Below are 20,902 nucleotides of genomic sequence, written 5' to 3'. Positions count from 1 at the left end.
ATCAATGAAAGTATGGGGAAATAATATCGGACGCATAAGAAAATGTTAAGATTTGGTAAAGGTTAGAGACCGAGGCAAATTGGGAACTGAGATGTTATTTTAATTTTTATTCAGCTCGTTCCATTTAGTAGTGACTATTATACTTTTGTCAGAGATAGATGCTTGAAATCCATTGCTCTACATTTTCCTTTAATTAAAGGCTGATTTCCCAAATTGTAATGTATAATAATGCATTTATATCGAAAATACTTGTTTCTATATTTTGCTTCATCATTACAATTATTATGTCCACCATCAACATGAAAAAAAAATAACCGTTTTTCTTTTAATCAATCACCTGTGTCGACAATGGACGAATCGCAAAAAATAAATAAATAAATAAATAAATAAATAAATAAATAAATAAATAAATAAATAAATAAATAAATAAATAAATAAATAAATAAATAAATGAAATAAAAAGGCCAATACATTGTAGTTGATTGATTGAGCCCAGCTGGTATAATTTGCATACAGCTATGCATGATTTATGAACAAGAACATTACTATCGAAAAAGTCTTGCGGCTGCTTAGTTCGCTGTCAAGAAAGTGAAAACTAGGGATGTTTTTCTTTGCACAACAAAATGGAGGGCTGCTTAATCACTATCACTACAATGTGTCATATTGACTTCCTAATTTTGCCAATATTCTCTCAAGTTTTACAAGTTACAAAACGTTATTTTGTACTGTGTTCCCTCTTTTCTCAATGATTACTGATCTTCTTACCTAACTGTTCTACTTTCATACCAAGCGACATAATACTAGGATGGGCTTGCTCTTGAAAATCTGCCAGAGATTGACATATTTATGATATTTTGTGAAGATTACCCTTCCTTTTTTTTTTCTCTCTCTCTCTCTCTTTCGCTCTGTCAATTCGGTATTATTGCGTACAAACGCCTACTCAGATTGAGAAAGAAGGTGATATATAATAGGCCTATGTTTCCAGCGCTTCTCAAGGCGTACAGCGACCTTCACTGACTAGAGCGAGCTTTAGATGTGCTACGCGAACGCTAATTAGGACCAAAAAAAAAAAAAAAAATGGTGTTCTACACAGTCTGCATGCGCGAGACACCGCCAACCCGGGAGGCTGCGTCATCTTAGCGTTCGCGCTGCAGATCTAAAGCTCGCTAACAGGACGTTATATGCATTTTATTCAATCTCCGGCTGTAAATGATTTCCAGAGGGATAATCTTGGGAATCAAATTAATCAGGTGTGTCGTTTGGGCCTCATTGTCCATAACAGCCATGACCTAAGGCGCCACGTATATTATGTCGTGATCTGTTGAAGAAAAAATAAAAATAACTGAATTGAATTGAAATATATTAGCCGCCTACATCATCTGCCTTTGGAAGACAATAACCAAGAAATAAATTATGTAGGCCTATATAATATTATGATACTAAAAAAGACAAATGTTCAAATAGGACAGCTATTGTTCGAGGTTTTATTTTTCCATCATCCGCATCTAATTAATTAGACGTTGTGACACCTCGCTGATGGCTTCGTAGAGAGAAAGGTTAGGTGCCAAGGTGTCTATACCAAGAAATATACGACTGCCAATCTCTCTTGTGACATATCATACGCTATGATAATGTGCAAATCAATCGGACAGCTGTGGGTTGACACGCATTTTCACCTCCCCTTGCTTGTAGGTATCGATTATGGTCAATATCACTGTCCAGTGAAAGCGTGAATAAATGTAATGGTATCATTTCTGTTCATTTATCTTAATCTAATTTTTCAGCTGTCCCCGCCCCCTTTAATACGAGGACTACTTTGTTTTGCTTTGCTTTTGGATATCTCGGCCATTTCAAAACCGGTTTCCATCAAGTAAACCTTTGATTCTTCTTAATTAGAACTGTGCAATTCAATATTTCACCTCAGCAGTTTCTAATTATCTCGCGAAAAAGTTAAAATCTCAATTTCCATCTCAACCAAAATTTTATCGTCTCTCTATAACCCATTATATTATATGATCATAATGTGTTAAGACGTGAGTCTGGCAGTGTGGGAGTGTGGGGTGTGTCGTATAGAAGCGTATATATTATGAAACGATGGAGGTAAGTTCGTGTCCACAGCTATTCAGACATGCAATTTTCCTATAACTCACTCTACAGGAGTCGACTGTACATAAGCCTCCCTGACAGATGAAATTTTGGTATGGTTTGGATTGGTTTGGCTTATTTCTTCATTTTGAAAATGAAAACAAAGTGATGCAGAGTAGGCCTATAACATACAAATCATTGTCAATTTCACATCAATATCAGTATGTAATAACATATGAATCAAAGTAATTTGTTAAGGCATACTGTCTTTATTATGTGAACAAAAGAGAAATCAGTAGGTCTACATGAAACCGTCATCTTAAGCAGAGCTTGACGTGGAATATACGAATAATTATATTATAACATCAATAAACCTACACATACAACTCTTAATCTTAACGTTATTATACCAAACACGTTTTGCTAAAAACCAAAAACGAAAAAAAAAAAACGGGAAAAAGTGACTTGGTGCTTTACATAAGAAGGGGTGGGGGGGGGGACACACGCAGCATCATAACTATAACTAGTAAAAATGGAAGTGTAGGTGTGTGCAAGTGACAGTGCAAGAGAGAATGAATGCTATAGTACCCATAATTCAGGTGTTATAGGTACGCGCTTGACTGAAAGATATATATGCAAATAAATGCCCCTGAAAAGTCATTATCAAAGAAAAGAACGGGAGAGAATGGAAGAACTTGGCAAAAAAAGTATAAAATTCAAAGATGGAGAAGAGTTCATTATGTCATTTATGTAAATAATGAGAGGCCCTAAAATGGAACCTTGCGGTATCCCAATTTGATACCGAGTTTCTGTGACTCTTGAGACTGAAAAAAAGAAAACATGGTTTTTGACGTTTTTGCAAATTATTTGTGAACCAAAGCAGAGCTTGTCCTCGTACGTTATACAAATTAAGGTTATGAATCATATGGTCGATGGTGTCGAATATTTTCTACAAATCAATGTATAATTATATCTGTAACATGCTCCTTTTCAGTAAAAGCTTCAATTATTTTACCACACATTATTATGAGCAATTCTATTATCAGTCATGTCAGTTGCATGTTCACTTCTAAATCCAAATTCAATTAATTTAGTTCAATTTATTTTTATATTTCTCAATGAAGGAATGTACATCAAATATTATACAATGAAGTCAATCACAATATCTGGTATTGATTGGGTGATAACATGATTAGTTTGTAGAAACTGATGTATAGCCTTTTATACACATTTTTTTCTCCAATCTTAGATATGCTTGGTAATAATGATATTGGGCTATAATTGCTCAGTTGATCTAGAGTCATTTATTTATTCATTTATTCTCTTTGTAAATAGGGATAATTTTTGCGAGTGGGGTAGATCGTCAAATATTTTTTAAATCTATATTTTTACAAGGTATATAGGCACACACATTGACATGCAAACATATTATGCAAATACTCACAAGCAGAATGTGAAACTACATCACCTTTATGAAATCACTGTTACCATGGTTACCAGATGAAGATACACGTTCAGAAAATAGCGTTACATTCTGTTCTCTGGTTTCACACTACGTATTCCTTTTGTTTCGCTTCTGTATACTTATATGCACAGCAACAAGACTCGGCTAAAGGCTGTTCTTTTCAACACGTCAGTGCACGGATAAAGACGAAAACAAATAAAACTAGAAACCAATGTAACTTGATACCGCAAACGAATGAGCAAAATAATAATTAAAAATAATAAATACGATGTAATGATCCCAAACAAAACAAGTCTTAAAATCATATAAATGAGGGGGGGGGGGATACATACAACGTTTAATCACGTTCTGCAGCAAGATGTTTGTTATAGAACTTGTCCTTTATACAACACAATTATGTAGGCCTAATCACGGTAAGCCTACACAAGATCGGTTATACAAACCATGTGCATACATAAGGACCACGTTGATTGAAAGTTTTGTAATTTGTGTCACTTAACATCATAATGGACATCCAAAATTAATGCATTTGCCAATACAGGCCTTATCAAATTCACAAGACCAACGATGACACATTATGTATAGTTAGCAACTCAGTAACACAAATAATATAACGTGCTTCATTGCAAAACTGAATGCGTGTACTGGTGTTAGAGTAGATGTAACACCATGGGTGTTAAATCAAAATGATTAAGTGTCAATAGAGGACCACACCGACAGGTGTACGAATTGTGTTTTGATGGTGTTGAAAAATGTTTACCTCGCACTTCGTGGTGACACTCTAGCTGGTGATATATTTGAAACTGCGATGGTGTTTATTCAACAATGACACACATAGTGTTGATTTGATATTGCTGGGGTTAACGCCAATGATATACCACCCTCCCAGCGGCAATACGAGATCACACCAACTGGTGTTACTATACTCTCTAAAAAAAATCGAGTGAAAATATTCACTCTTAAAAGAGTGAATACAAAAAAGAGTGAATTTAGAGTGAAACTGGAGTGAATTTTGAGTGAAAATGTTCATTTTCACTCATTTTGGCGTGACCTCAGGGATCACTCGAAGATTTTGGAGTGATCCCTGAGGTCACTCTAAAACGAGTGAAAATGAACATTTTCACTCAAAATTCACTCCAGTTTCACTCTAAATTCACTCTTTTTTGTATTCACTCTTTTAAGAGTGAATAATTTTCATTCGATTTTTTTTTAGAGAGGTAGTGTTAATGTGTTTACAACCTTTTTTTCTTTAAAAAAAAAATCAGTACTTTAACGCGAAGATCTTGTTCATCTTGTTGAAGTTCAAAATCAACCTACAGAAAAATAACTACAGAGTCATTGTAATTACCTTTAAAAAAAGAAAGTGAAGAAAGTCCTATATTCTGAATTAAAGGTGTTAACTTAACAACAAAGATGAGCAGCTGAAATGTAACACCAGCTCGATATTTCATATTAAACACTTAGCTTTTTGCAGTGTTCCAATAGCCTGCTAAGGCTGAAGTGCACCATATTCCGAAATGATCATTGGACGAAATTTATATTCCGCTGCCTATTCCAATACAGCAAGCTAAACATTATGAACTCAAGGCAACCGATTGTGTAATACCCGAAAGTTTAGAAGTACAACGGCAACATATCATCACTATAATAAATTCATAACGATAACAGAATAATGGAACTTTTATCTGGAATATTACGAAATATAGCCGACGCAGGAACGGATATCATTCCGTTCGAAAGTTCCTCCCATATGGACTTTTGATATAAGCCTGCTAGTGTAGAACTTGGAAAGGACTTGATTTTTTTTTTTCCAGGTACCATTTTTGTTCCAATGCTAAACAGGCCAATGTCCAAATTTTCCATTCTATCTCTTTACCCACTGTATTACTCTTTAAATCTCCGCTCATTTTAGTCTCAAATTGTACAGGTTCACCTATATACCTGAGATCAAAGTTGGTGGATCGTGCCTTTTCACACATGGGCCAAAACCTCGGAACAACCTTCCAATATTTCTACGACAAGGGTACCTTCTATTGATGCTTTCAAAGTGAACCTCAAAACCTACCTTTTTGATTATCAGTGACAATATTGTTTACATGTGGGCCTATGTATAAGTTTATACGTATATAACTAATTGTTATGTTCTATGGTATTGTAATTCTGTTGTAACGTGATATACCTATCCTATTCATCATCCTAATTCCGCCGCGTCATTTGTAAACATTCAGCTAGAATAACCTGCGTTATAAGAGTCTATTACTATTAATATCGTTTTGTTATTGTAATCACAATCATCGTTATTACTCTTACTGATACTAACTCGTGGGCATGTATTAGTTTCAGCATTCGCCATTTCTGGTTCCATAAGCGAACTTATTATCATCATTATCAGGTATAAATAGCATAAGTTTTCCTATGGATAGCGTAGAACGAGAAGATAGATCAACGAGGTAACAGTCACTTCGACACGGGATGAGCAAAAAGTGCAACTCTTGCTGCTTAGGTCGCTCCCAGAACCCGGCATGGGTATTCGAAGATGGCCACCTTCGGTCTCCATCCCACACTGTAACGTTTTCTGCCACAGTGAAGCCACGGTCGTGTTGCTGTCGAGGGAGGCGCCCGTCTCTTCTGCCGCACTCGTCGGCCGGACGGTCAGCTGGAAACGGTATTCGTAGAGTTGTCCCTCGTCAAGAACGCGGCAAGCGTACTTCCCCTCATTGCCAAGTCCTACGCCATCGAACACCAAGCTTCCGGACGATCCCATGCGTACGTTGCTTGACGATTCGGAGGCGTTATGGGTAATATTCAAGCTTATTCCCCCGGGAATTGCCCACGTGATGGCGGTAGGATTGACGAACTTCATTGGACATGACAGAAATAGCGAAGTGCAACCGCCGAAGGCTATCAACATAACATCTTGGTCAGCGCAGATTTCCGGGCGACACTTGAGGCTCTCCGGCTGCACCAGGAACAGACTCTGATGCAGAAGGGACATTGGAGAGGAACAAAACACGGGCTCAGAAAGACGGGTCAACCACATCTGTAAGTGCCAAAGACGACAGTCGCAGATCCAAGGGTTTTCCCCTCCGAAGAAAAGCATAGCCCGTGAGGCATGACGCAGCAAACTTGCGTCGATGCTCGTGAGATTGTTGCGACGAACATCGAGTGTGGTGATGCGACTAAAAGATGGCAAAGATATCGAAGAGAGGACCTGCAGCTTGTTGTCATTGAAAAACAGATCACTTAAATTGGGTAGCCATGAGAACATATCTCCAGGAAGCCATTTTATTCGGTTGTTGGACAGATTTAACACCTTCAACCAAAAATAAACGCGTTCTGTTTGTAATTGAGCGGGAACGAGAACGAATTTATTATGGGACAATTCCAAGATCCGGAGGTTGGAAGAAGGTATCAAAGGGAAATGACTCGATAATCTGTTGAATCTCAGGTCTAATCTTCGAATATTCGTAGGGTTGGAAAAGTTTAGCTGGATTTCTTCAGAGAGCTCATACAGTCCGGAGCAATTGTTAAGAAAAAGGTAACCAGGAGCTGGACTTCGGTCGAATGCCTGTAACTGACGGAGAGTTAAATCCGTGCCAGACAGTTCAAGCCAATTAAGATTAGGAAGGATGTGGAATATTTGGGTTGATGCGTTCATCAAAGGATTAGCAGATATATCCAGGCTCGCTAATTTGGAACAAGGTGAGAATAGACTGGGTGGCAAATAAGTTAACCTATTTTTTCTTAGGGAAAGTCGCTGAAGGCTTGATAAGCCTTCGAAGCTATTGCTGGAAAGGCTAGATATCACGTTAGCAGAAAGGTCGAGAAAGTTCAAAGAATGAGCTCGTGAAAATAACGCTGGCGTGATATACCTCAGCAAATTATCTCCCAAAAAGAGACCTCTTAATGTTGCTGCAACGGTCATGTTCTTGGTCGTTGTGATAACATTGCTAGAAAAATTCATCTGCAAGAGCGTTGCGTCCAAGCCATATCCTACTGAGGTGAGGTGGTTTCCGTCTACGTGAAGATGAGAAAGAGAAGGCAGCACCTGATCTGGGAGTGACGTCATGCTATTATCTGTCAGCATCAGGTTTGCGACGTCGCTGAAATGAACGGAAAACATTTCCCAATCTAACTGAGAAATATTGTTGTGTTGCAAAAATAGGGATTTCAGTTTCGGCAGGCTACAAGAAGGAAACCTCACTAAATGACAGTGTTGCAGAGACAGACTTCTTAACTCCCGTAATCCCTCCAGAGGGGCTGATGATGGCAGATATCGGAAATCGTTGCGATTCAGGTTCAGGGATCGAAGCTCTCGACAACCGAGGTTTGGCATGATCTGGAGTTTGTTTCCCGATAAGTCTAGAGAATTTAGTTTTGGCATATTGTTGAATGCACCTGAACGTATATGGCGGATCACATTATTGGACAAGTCAAGTTCCTCCATTTGTGGGAAAAGCGCAAAATCGGAGATTTCTTGTAGTCTGTTGTGGCTCATGCGCACTGTGGACATATCACTGCAATTCTCAAAATGTGTGCTGTTCCAGACGTGGATGTCGTTGTAACTGATGAAGAGTAAAGAGAGCTTGGGAAAGTTTTGCATAAAATCGAGGTTATCTAGTCGATTTTGTGTCAGTATCAAAGAGCGCATCGATCGCTTGCTGTTGGAGTCAAAGACCACTTCTTCAAGAATACCTATCGATATGAACACTACCTCGATCATTGTTTGCCCTTTGATTTCAACTGACCGAACGGGGTTTCTTGTAATGCTTAAGATTGATGTATTGAATGTCACATTGTCGCATACGACGAGTCTGCTTATCATGTTTTCGTTGAGAAGTAGACTTGGAATAAATGATGTACCGGAAGGGCAATCGAAATGAACCAGATTGTTATCGTTCAAGATCAAAGCCTTGAGGTTATCAAAGTTCGTGAAACACTCATGAGGCACGAGCTGGATTCTGTTGGAACTTAGGTTTAAGTCCTGGACCGTTGTCAGGACACACAAGCTGTTGACACTCTGAAGTCTATTATGGCTAAGATCGAGCCACTCTAGATTCGACAGCCTCACAAATGCTTCGTCATGAATCCACTCGATTCGATTGCTGGTCAGGTCCAAGACCTTTAGAGCAGTCATCGGTCCAAAATCGGAGACGACTGCGAAGCTATTGAAGCTCAGGTCCAAGTTAACTATTCCCTGTATGTTAGAGAACTGAGACGGAATAAAAGTTGTAAGCAAGTTGTAAGACAGCCTAATATTCTCTACCAAGACAAGAATATGTGGTACCTCCCTGATATTGTTTCTGTCTACGGTCAGTGATAATATCCTTGACACGCTCGGAGAAACGTCGAAGTTCCACTCGTTGATGAGGTTCATGCTGATGTGGAAGGCCAGGAGTTTATCCATATTTACCAGAGACGGGACCTCGGTAAGGAAGTTATCAGATAGATTTAGAACTGCGAGTAGACTTAAGTGCGCGAATGCCGCGGGATGAATAACGCGAATTTCATTTACGGAAAGATCGAGATGTCGCAGCGAGGAAAAGCACGCGAAGTCGTTTGCGTTTACGGCGGCAAGGCTATTCATCTTCAGAGTGATTCGGGCAATGTCGCAGGGAATATTCTCGGGTACGGTCCGCAGAGACCGAGATTTGCAGTCAGCCGACAGCAGGAAAATGTTGCAGGGAGATGCCCCAACCCAGCCCGCGGTAGCGAGGCTCCAGAGAATGGTTAAAACGAGAAACATATTGATGCCTTTACGCTAAACAGATTTAGGCAGCCAACGACTTCACGCACTCCACCTGAAGAGAGTCATCTCTATTGTGAAAGCATTACGCAGGGATGAAATTCTAGATCTGAACATCGTCCATTTCCGGATATGAATACTCTGTCTCCGTGGTGGTGGGAGAATATTAATTTGCTTTGTCCACTCTTGCACAGTTTCTGATCACCCTGCAGATAATTTTTGTCGCACTGGACCAGATAATGAGCTAATACATGGCGACTTTGCCTTAAATACGTGGATTTTCCGTTTCAATGAACTGGCAGTTTTTATATGATACCGGCGTCGGTCTATTCCAACGTCAGCCCGTTGTCATAGCGAAATAATCATGTCGATTAGAAAAAAAAAATCTTAGGAAGAAGGCGGTCCTTGTTAACGCATGCGTCAATCTTCGGAGCTATAACGTCAGGAACATAAAAACAAGCTTCTTCCCTGTGGGTTTGGAACTGGTTAGTCATGTTGTTTTTTTTTTTTGGTTTTATTTCTTGAAGTACGAATTGAATCGAGTCTCCTGATCGACAGACGAAAGCAGTTGGGCAAGGCTAGCTCCATCGGAAACACGTACATCTCACATATTGAATGTAGCCACATTCCAGTGATGCTTGATTATGGAAAATTGGAATTGACATCGATGCAGACAAGCACGATGCATAGATGCAATAGGAAGGATGATATCCTGTAGCTAAGCACAAAGTGTATATTAAGACAGATAAGTTTAGTCACGAGTGTCGTAATTATCGTAAGTCAGTTTAATGAAAATAAAGTAAAATGAGTTTAAATGAAATAAAATGAGAAGGAACGAAAGGAAACGAAATAAAATGAAATAAAATTAAGTGAAACGAAATGAAGTAAAATGAGTGAAATGAAATGAAATGAAATTTAAATCAAGTGAAAACAAACGAAATGAAATAAAATTCATTTATCTATAACGATAACATAAGATTACCGAAAAAATCGAAGTAAAAGATCGTGATTAAAAAAAAAGAACAAGTAACAGTAAGCAAAGTAGTCGATGCTATTCCTTTGACACTTATTAATAAAATAGGTCCCTAAATAGGAAAAGAAAATATTCGCGGCAACGCGCGGAACTGGTGTTCAATTTTACTTTTAATAGAAATGGAAGAGCAAAAAATTAAAAGTCAGACTAATTCATCTTAAGAAAAAAAGAATTGAGTGGTTACCTCTATGATGCTTTTTTTCCTGTGTTGGTGATGACCATTGTCATACATTGGCCATGACTGACACATCAGCAAGCAAGACAAAGTCAGGATGTTTATAAAATCATTGCTTTCCTATTTGCTTTGGGTGTCATGATCACAACAGAAAACAAGTAAATCTCGTTCAAAACTTGGCTGCTAGTAATATTATTCCCCTTCATTATGCGACCATCGTTGTTGTATTGCGATACAATGCCTGATTCATTTCATGAGAAAGACATCTTTTTTAAAGAAATAGTTTGTACATTGGTTGCTGGGTATATCATTATCATAATCATAACATATTCTACTGTCATCTTTTTTAAATGATAGTCCAAAAAGAACTAAGAATACACTGATAATGCATGGCTCCCTAGGTCACTATTCAGGGGACGATGAGCCTTACATCTGCTAATTAATTTGATGCGGCTCATTTCTTCTAAATTACTAATGTACAGCAGCCTGAGATTAAAGGGATGGTACAGTATTGGTGGAGATGAGAATTGGGATTTTAACTTTTCGCGATATACCAAGAAAACACTTATGAAATAGTACAGAGCATACCATGTTAACAGGAATTCAAAGTTTATTTGATGAAAATCGGGTTTGGAATGCTGGAAACATCCAAAAACAAAGTAAAACAAAGCGATCGTAACAAAGTGTGGGTCTCACACTTATTAGAATCACTCTGTTTTGGATATCTCGGCCATTTCAAAACCAATTTTGATCAAATACTTACGTAGTAAACGTTGAATTCCTCATGGAATTACATGCTCTTTCATATTTCATAAGAGGTTTTCTCATTATCACGCCAAACAATGTTAGAAACCTGAAATTAGGTCTCAACCAAAACTATATACAATCCCTTTAAAACCAACACAGAATAGCCCCATTCCACGGAGACTTGTTGTCATCGGTCACTCATCGTTACCTAATTTTGTTGCTTCCAGCTACCCACCGAAGTGTATCGGATCGCAGTCCGATGGATCCGACTTGTGTTGGTCGACTATCAGGTCAGTGTCAGAATGCTCCATCCAGATTTTTTTTTTCTCGTGCATCGTCGTAAAATTGAGAAATGTCAAAACAGATTTCAGATTTGCCGATGACACAACTCTCACACGTTATACTATAAAGGGTGATACCCCAGACTGTCCAGTGGCGAATCCAGAGGGGGCGCACCGGGTCGCCATGACAGAAAGGTCAGCATAATTTCACTGGTTACAGCTCGTTATTCCGAAGGTTCGTTATTCCGAAGGCTCTTCAGTCCGAAGATTCGTTATTCCGAAGGTTCGTTTTTCCGAATTTCATTTTCGGATTAACAAATCTTCGGAGTAACGAACCTTCGGAATAACGCCACACATGTTCGGATTAACGAACCCTTTTTCATTTTCGAATTAACGAACATCTAGGTATAGGGAATTTGTGTGTTTCGGATTAACGAACCTTCGGAATAACGAACCTTCGGAATATCGAACCTTCGGAATAACGAACAGCACCCAATTTGATTGCCATGTCCCATAGCAGTGTAGACATGAGACTCATAGGCCAATCAGGCTGGCCCAAGTTGTATGCGTCTACTTGTCAGCGTTGACAGGTCCCAACAGAGCAAAGTCACCAAAAAGCATGTGAAAAATCACCAAAAGCCATCAAAAATCACCAAATTTGGAAAAGCGTATTATGTAATGCTTCAATTTCATTTTCATTATTTGCATACCTCTTCCATTTTGGTCCACGTTTATTTCATTGGTCTATTGTACCCCTCAAAAAAAAAATGCAAATTTTATGTTTTATAATTCCCTTGTTCAGTATATTTTATATGTCATAACCTTTCAAGTGATCAAATTTCATCAAAGTACATGAACTCTTTAGCTTTTTATCGATGTATAAACCATGTAGATTACTAATGTCGTTTAGATTTGCAGACACTCTAAAAGTGTGGTCTCCCAGCTCATTACGTATTCATGCCCGCGAGGTCCATGCATACGCATATGATAAATGCGAAGGCTTTTCAGGGCGTTGCGGTCTGACTGAAATAGGCATGTTGTAAAACCATGACGCACATTAATAATCATAGCTATGATTGCATGATGTCCACCAAGTTTTAAAAAAAGCAGGGCTGGCGAACGAATATTGTATAATCCTTCATATAGAACTTGCCACGTTTTATTATCAGCTACGTCTTGCACCTACCACTGCTATAAGGCTCTATAGTGACATGGCATTTTTGCTCCCGCGACAACATGGCCGGCGGCAACGGGGGAGGGGGGGGGGGTAGGGGGGCTCGTGCCCACTTTTTGTGCACCACTGTTATCACTTTGGGCCCCCACTTTTTTTAACCCGGAAGTGCGTAAGTGGCACTAAAAACAAAATAGAGATCTTGAAGTGTGAGCGGGGTATGATACCCCCGTCACACACATTCGGAATCAGCACGAATCAAGCAAAACCAGCCGGAATTAAGAATTTCCAAAATTCGCGGCACATTCGGGAGAAAAATTCACATTCTAAAAGCTTGGTAGGGAATGCTATTCGAATACTTGGAATGCACATCGAACCCTTCTCGAATCATTCTTGCACATTCCGAATGAATTAGCTCTCGAATGCTACTCGAATGTACTTGGAACACTGTAGGGATATTCAGAATGCTGTTAAAATGCGGTCAGAATTGTTAGAAAGCACTTCGAATGCCGCACGAGCGCGGTTCGATTGCTGCCCGAAGTCTGATGGTCGGAAAACGCCTCGAATGCAGTACAAACTCATTTCGAATGCGGTCAGAACGTTCCCGGAATGGCTATCACCAAAATGTTCACGAATACAAACAGAATGCAGCTCAAAAAATAGAATACACTTAGAATGTACTTAGAATGCAACACGAGTGCCCCGTGTGTGTCAAGAATGCCGCCGGAATGGTCTCCGATAGCATAATATGGTGATTTTCACCAGTCTCATTAACCCGTTCATCCTTGGGCCATGTTGCTTTGCTACAGATTACTGTCCTCCATCAAGACCTCCTTGAAAGAGAGTGTCTAGGCCAATTACCTCCTGGACAATTACCCAAGACCTTCCCGTGACTCTAACCCTGCTCCTAATCCTGAACCTAATCCTAACCCTAACCCAAACTCTGACTCCAAACCTAACCTTTCACGTGACCCTAACCCTAATCCTGGACCTAATGCTAACCCTAACCCAAACTCTAACTCCAAACCTAACCCTTACTCTAATCTTTACTCTAATTTTTACAAACCAGTATTAACTGGAGGTAATCTATTGTATGGGCATTTGAGCATTTGAGTTAATTTGGCAGAATTTAAGGTGTAAAACAGTTCCGATTCTCCCTCAAATGAGGTCAGATTGTTTCAAATGCTGTCAGAATGCCGTAGGAATATTTAGAATGCAATCCAGTTAGAGTCAAGTTAGAATACCCTTCGAATTCAGAACGATATTTCTCCACTTCGAATGCTCCTCGAATGTTTTAAGCATGGGTAAAACATTCGGGCTGGCCACAAGAATGGGCCCGAATGTTTGGAACGCACTCAGAATGTCGTCAGAATTGTTAGAACCCAGCTAATATTTGGACGTTTTCTGAACGCTCTTGAAACGTTCCAAGTTCGTTATTTGGACGTTTTGTCAAAAAGTTTTCAGAACGTATTTTTGTGGAAGGTTTTCGACGTATTTAACACGTTCAAATAGACATTACAAAAACGTTTTTTAAACGTTTAAAAACCAATAAAAAAACCTTTCGGAATTTTTATGGACCTGCAGAAAACCTGTTGGACGTTATATTATAGACGTCTGTAAAATCTTTTGAGAATATTCAAAACGTTCTGTGGACGTTCTGCGGACGTCCAGAAAATCTTTGAAAAAGCGTTTTAAGAGCGTCTAAAAAGTCTTATGACCCATTCTAGAACGTTTAGAGAACAGCTTTCATATCCGTCTGGAACGTCCAGAAAACCTTTTATGAACGTCTTATGCGTATCTTTTTATTGGGTAATTTAAAAAAAAGTCTGGGATTAATATATACCCTAATCCTAATCTTATCCCGCTAACCTGTTCCTAATGTCCTATCACCTATAACTGCATCCTACTCCCAATTGATGAATCTATAAATCACATTCGTTTATATACCAGCAAAACGTTGAGATGTATGGAGAAATGGTTACTCAAATTAAATCACACACATGCACCTTAAAGGGGATGGCTAGTACCTGATCAGTGGGAATCAGTGGGAATGCTGGAGGATGATTGTTCCAATCCTTGTGGATTCCTTTAAAAGTACATATCTATTGTTGTGTGAAAATTATTTGCTTCAGAATGGTCTCATATTCAAGCAATGTGCAGTTCAATGTTTCCAGGTTAGCATGCCTACAGTGACGGGGCGATCGTAAACGGGCTGTTATTGAATGAAATCCACAAGGATTGGAACAATCATCCCCCAGCTTTCCCACTAATCCCCATTGATCAGGTACTATCCATCCCCTTTAATTAGGTCTATTAGCATTTGAAAAATACCTCTTCATAACACAATATCAATTTAAAATTGTGAATAACTGAACAATAACGTCAGTTTATTTGTAACACAGAAAGTTTGAACCTAGCATAAATCTTTAGATTTCAATGTCTTTTATCTATTTCCACTATATAGGTTTTCACATTGTATATTTTCTTATTTGAATATTCATAAAATTATGCATGAATATTCATGATAAGGAAACCAATGACGAACACGTAGCGGACCAAATAATAAACGTTTTTTAAACGTTCATTAAAGACGAAGTCGACGTAGCATGGGTCCCGATACCCAATAAAAACATTTTGTGGATGTTTATAAAGGACGAAGACGTTGCAGACACCATAACACGTTTTGTAACGTCCATTGACGTTTTAAAACGTTTTCAAAAAAAAAAAAAAACTGTGCTTTGCGGTGTATGCTAAGTCCCAACTTTGACGTTGTAGGCCTATGTACGTTTTAAAAATGTCTATATACGAAGACGTAAGGAACCTAAAAAAAAAGACTTTTAGGAAACGTTCTGAAAACGTTATGTTGCTGGGAATGCACTTCGAATATATAGGAATGCAGAGAGAATTTTCATTCCAACGGCATTCCGGCTCATTCCGCTTCAAGTGACCAATGTGACGGGGTGTCAGGTTAGGTTTTGGGGCTCAAGACCCCCCCCCCCCCCCTTTTTTTTTTTTTTTTTTTTTTTTTTTTTTTTGCTTGTCAGCTGAAGAAACCCGGAAGCGCGGGAAGGGGAGAGATGAGCTGAAGACTGTTCTTTTTTCCGCTTGTTAGCTCATGAAAACCGGAAGTGCGCCCACTTTTGAAAACGCTCCGCCGGTCCTGGACAATATTTTCGCGTACAGATATTTTTGCGAATGACGAGGCCATTATTTTCGCGAGATGTTGTTTTCGCGAATCGACGCCGACGCTTACGTTAATGCACTATCAACAGAGCGCATGGAGAAATTTTCGCGTGTTTTTAAATTCGCAATCCAACTGTGATTCGCGAAATTCGCGAAAATTAAACCCTCGCGAAAATAACAGCTCAAACAATATTTTTTAAGCTCCGGTCTTATTTTCGCTATCCAAGGACTTAGGATTAGGGTAAAGGTTGATATGGTTTCATGTTTAGTTTGATGTGAGGATTAGGATTAAGGTTAGGGTTATGCTTGTGGGTAGAATTAATGTGTCTATAGCTAATAGCGTTCAGATGTTTCATGGGAAAAATTGTCGCAGGCGTAAATCAATATTATTTCATGGAACCGTACTGTTTGGTGTTTGATAAGAAAAAAACAACAACGATGACGACGATGACGAAGACAATGAAGACAACAACAACAACAACAACAACAACGTTTACGACAACAACGACGACGACAACGACAACAACAACAACAACGCCTGTTAGGTGTTGAGCCAGACCAGAGAAAATTACACTAACAGATTCCACCTTCTCTTTACTAGTAGTATTCGGACTTGGCGTCGCGAAAACGACAGTACCAGTACTCAGATGATGATGATTGTGCTATCCTAGAAATGTAAAGTTTCAGAGCGCCATCTACGACATGTTATTGTCCAAGTCGCAGGCATTGATCCCTTGCGCTGCTAGCATGCAGCAGTGCCGTATATTAAGAGAGTCTGGCCAACTCATAAATTGAACGCCATGTCGTTACCCAGCGTACAGTGCGCTTATGGTTTTAGCGTGTGCGCTTTGGGGTTAGCGCAGGCGTCCCAAGGGCGCAAGGCACTGTGTTGCTTGACTTTTTTTATAGAGAGAGAGAGAGAGAGAGAGAGAGAGAAAGGGTGTAGGTTGGGGAAGGGACATTCATTCATTTCATCCATGTTGAACAAAGCCAACAATCAATCATTTTTACACATTCAAATAGACGTACACAAGTACACAGGTATATAAACAATAGGGAAGCTGTTTAAAGGACATGATTCCTGAATATAGATATGATAAATTATTGCTGTATAAATAAAAGAAGAATTCACAGTATGTCGTGTCGTAAACTTTCACTAGACTGTAGGCCCCTATGCTATATTATTGTATATTTAGCAAGTTGTCCAGGGAACAAGAATATTGTATAACAAAATGATTAATGATATTTACAATTCTAGCTGTACTGTGCACAGACGATAGACGAATTTCACAGTTTTACTGTTTCGCACATAAATAACCATCAATTACCATCCTATTTAGCACCATAAACTGACATGAAGGCCTACTAGTGTAAGTAGGCCCTAATTCAAGAGGAATACACCTATGTACAATGTATATACAACATGAAGCGTCATCGGCAAGTGCATATGATGGTATGTAAAATGATCTCAAATTGTTTAAAAATGATTTCAAAAAAATATCTGTAATTGAACAATTGAACAAGCACAAGTACCTGAATAACATAATAATCATGAGGGATATCGTCAATGACATCCGTACCAAATATAAACTATGATCAGGACCATTGAATGGATATGAAATGACTTTTAAAAAATGAAAATGTCCAAATGGCGACCGGTATACCTCCGACATATAAGTTGTTCTTAGCAGATGTAGCGTACGCCTTGACAATGTTACACGACAGTTTCACATATTATTACTGGCAGAAAAATATGTCACAAAATTTAATGCGTCGAGTGTTTACTTTCCTTGAACTAGGTGTAAATGGATGAGTTTTATTTAAAAGAGAAGTATTAAGGAATTTGAGCATTTTTTACTCGTAAGTTGACCAATCTATTTTCATGGCAATACTTTAAGCGGTTATTTTAAAAATCTGCGGAAATTACTGTCATTTTAGTATTTTCACTTGACCTTTGACCATCATGGCAAAAATCTTTCCCTATTCGTCATTGTGTAGTAATGGTGGCATGCAAGTTTTAAGTTTGTGTATTGGGTATAATCTCCAAGGTATGAATGAACTGGGTAATAATATTTAAACAATAGATAGTAGAATTTTAACATTTACCTGACATCGATCCTTGACCTTTGCCACCTCCCATGACCCCCAACCCCAAACCCCCCCTCAAAAAAAAAAAAAAAAATCACAAGAGAATCACGGTCGTGCAGCAAGTTTCGTCTGGAAATACATGTATTATACTCACCTTCAGAAATTGTATACAGATATGAGGGAAATGGCAGTATTTTAAGATTTTAACCATTATGATTTTGACCGTTCACTTTGAGCATGTTTACTATATGCTAGAAAAAAACTTCGTCCACTCCCACATGCACACAATCATGTCAAGTTTCATGGCCAACAGTTTCAACAAAATTGATTACGAATGAAGGACAGACAAAATGCCTCAGGCGACACTTCGTACGTTATAGCGGTGACATACAATCTTAATGTGAATCAAAACTTGGATAGTCACCGCGAGGAATCCAAAGAAAAAAAAAATAATATAGTTTTCCCGTCACACTGTAATTTCCCACTTCTTTCCTTCGTTTTGGATCTATCGGAAAGCGGTGCATCATTACACTTGAGCCAGGTCGGTTAGCGCAACGCCATGCTGCGCAGGAAAAGCATGACGAATTTTCAGTTTATCGCAGTAAGATATCAAAATATCTTTCGTATACTTCAATAAAATAGACAACGGCAAGGACACTGCACCGTGACTGATATTGGGGATGTCCCAAAGGCAAGCGATATTAACGCGTAGCTGCGCATGTTCAACAATGGGCACTGCGTATGAACTCTGCTCACGCCCGCGTGATTGACTTTGGTAACGACATGGCGCCTGTAGATCACGGGACCAGCTTTTGACCAATCACAGGCTTCAAAACACAAAAGCCGAAAACCGAGTTGGCCAGACTCTCTTAATATACGGCACTGGCATGCAGCTGCAGTCAAGCTGCATTGCCACGCGGTGTGCAGCATTGCCGCCAGCTGCGGCAATAGGAGCTTTTAGAAGCGCAGCCCCCGCGCCGCGCCGCCGCGCCGCAGCGCAGCGGCATCACTCAACATGGCTGCGCCTAGGCGAAAGGAAGTGGCGTCACCCGCACGCGAAGGGGGCAGTCACTTGCTGACACCGTCTTTCCCTTCCGCGTTTTTGGCAGACGTCCCGACGGCAAACCTGATTTCTTTTGAAGATGATGATGTCACGTCATCGCGGCACGGAACTCATGAGATCGTCACGGGTGTCGGACGGCTTAGCATGGAAGCTGATCCATTTCTAGCTAGAGAGAAGAAGGTGGCGAGTCATACCGGGCTGTTGTCTGCTAGCGAGCCAGCCTTTCCCGGCGTACCGTCTCGAGAGCGCTCCGTTGCAATTTCGCGAACTTTGCCCCCAGAACGTCAGCAGCAGCAGCTAACACTCGATAGTGGAGGTCTGGATGGTTTTGAAGAATTTATGGCCGGTCGATTGTCGTCTGCCGAATCGTCTACGGGCGATCAGGAGAAAGGAACTGTGGAACAGACCACAGATGCAGCAAAGGAGCGAAATATAAATATGTGTCGATCGGAACCGACGAGTCCCACCAGCACCACAAGTGACGTGAGTGATTTGTGATTTCTCACTCACTACTCAGTTTCTAACTAGGGTTCTACACTCAGTCAAGTAGACCATGAGTTCTTCCTGTTTCACTCACATATTTTGTGTACATTTTATTCTTCTCTCATACATTTTTAAAAGATAACTTGTATTAAGTTGTAAAGAAGAACATAGCTAGATCTATGTATAGCTCTTTGTGCATTATTAGTCTTTCAGTAAAACTGCGGGTAATAACACAGCAAGTAAACTTAATGAATATATATTTATGTACGGTAGAACATCAGTGTAAACAAATGATCTAGAAACTACCTTGATTATAGAGCAACAGGTGATTCTTAGTTTACAACATTCATTATTCACAGCCTCAAACAACTGGTGGTTGTACAAATCTAGAATTTACCACCGACAGTTATGTTCATGATAGTGATTGATACTGACCAAATTTTTGGTTTAGAATCTAGAACGCGAGGGCACAGAACTGTGTACAAGGAGCGCTCCGGGGTTAGGTGTAACCATGTTAGGGTACTACAGTAGGTGCCATCATATCACAACTTGCTAAACTCCTTTATACTCGGTGCCCAGGGGGTACAAACATGTCTATGAGACACATCATGCCAAAGCATTGTCGGTGTGATAGCATTTGCTCTCTTGTTTTGAGGATCACAGCATATTGTGTTTCCGCCGGTACACGTACAATGTACACGTGTACATTGACCTTTCTGTCTAGATCTTGTAACCTTTCTCAAAATAGTTTGATAAGAATAAAAGACAAGGTTAGCTAAAACTAGACTGGATATATAGTATTACCCCCCCCCCCCTTCCAGTTTTGATTTGTCAAACTGCTTCAGCAAAAAAAAAAAAAAAAAATGTTTTATAAATGGATACGTACACAACTATGGTCACCTGTTTTGATTGTCTATGAATAGCTCTTATTTTCCCCCCAGCTGCCTTGGCATCTGAAAATCATTGTTTTAGCAAGATACCTCGACACAATTCACAATTCAGAATGGTATTTGTTGGCACTTAAATGGAAACAACCTTTACAAGTTAATGCCAGTATACTTCCTTAAAAAGGGAATCTGTAACAAGCAAACTAACAAACAAATTGAAAATACAAAACCAATTTATACACTACTGGTACATATTTGTAATACACTGTATATTCCAGATAATATATTACTCAAGTACTGTATTAAAGTACAGGAGGTGTATGACTCACTGTATTCCATAAGGAATGTTATCATTGCACAATCCTGATCTCTGTAATGGATACATGTCCACAATATACAAACTTCAGTGATAACAATAATTTTTATAACAAAATCTGTAACATGTCTTTAAGAGCTGTTTTATTCCTGTTGTCTTATTCTTATTGTGAACATCTC

At 39.2% G+C, this 20,902-nt stretch overlaps 1 protein-coding gene across 1 annotated transcript in view; it reads left to right on the top strand.

Moving 5' to 3' along the window:
- The first annotated feature begins 18,989 nt into the window (after window positions 1–18,989).
- LOC139717238 (TBC1 domain family member 2B-like) overlaps window positions 18,990–20,902 on the top strand; it is a 70,680-nt gene continuing 68,767 nt past the window's right edge. The window contains exon 1 of the mRNA XM_071628737.1: window positions 18,990–19,520. Within this exon, the coding sequence (XP_071484838.1) occupies window positions 18,990–19,520 (531 nt within the window). The remainder of the gene's footprint in view (window positions 19,521–20,902) is intronic.

This window comes from Diadema antillarum, unplaced genomic scaffold (genome assembly GCF_040938485.1).
Source record: "Diadema antillarum isolate AM-2024a unplaced genomic scaffold, OU_Dant_1.0 scf00000073, whole genome shotgun sequence".
Classification (NCBI taxonomy): domain Eukaryota; kingdom Metazoa; phylum Echinodermata; class Echinoidea; order Diadematoida; family Diadematidae; genus Diadema; species Diadema antillarum.
Note: the sequence above shows the minus strand (reverse complement) of the source record. Positions and strands in the feature narration are given on the sequence as shown.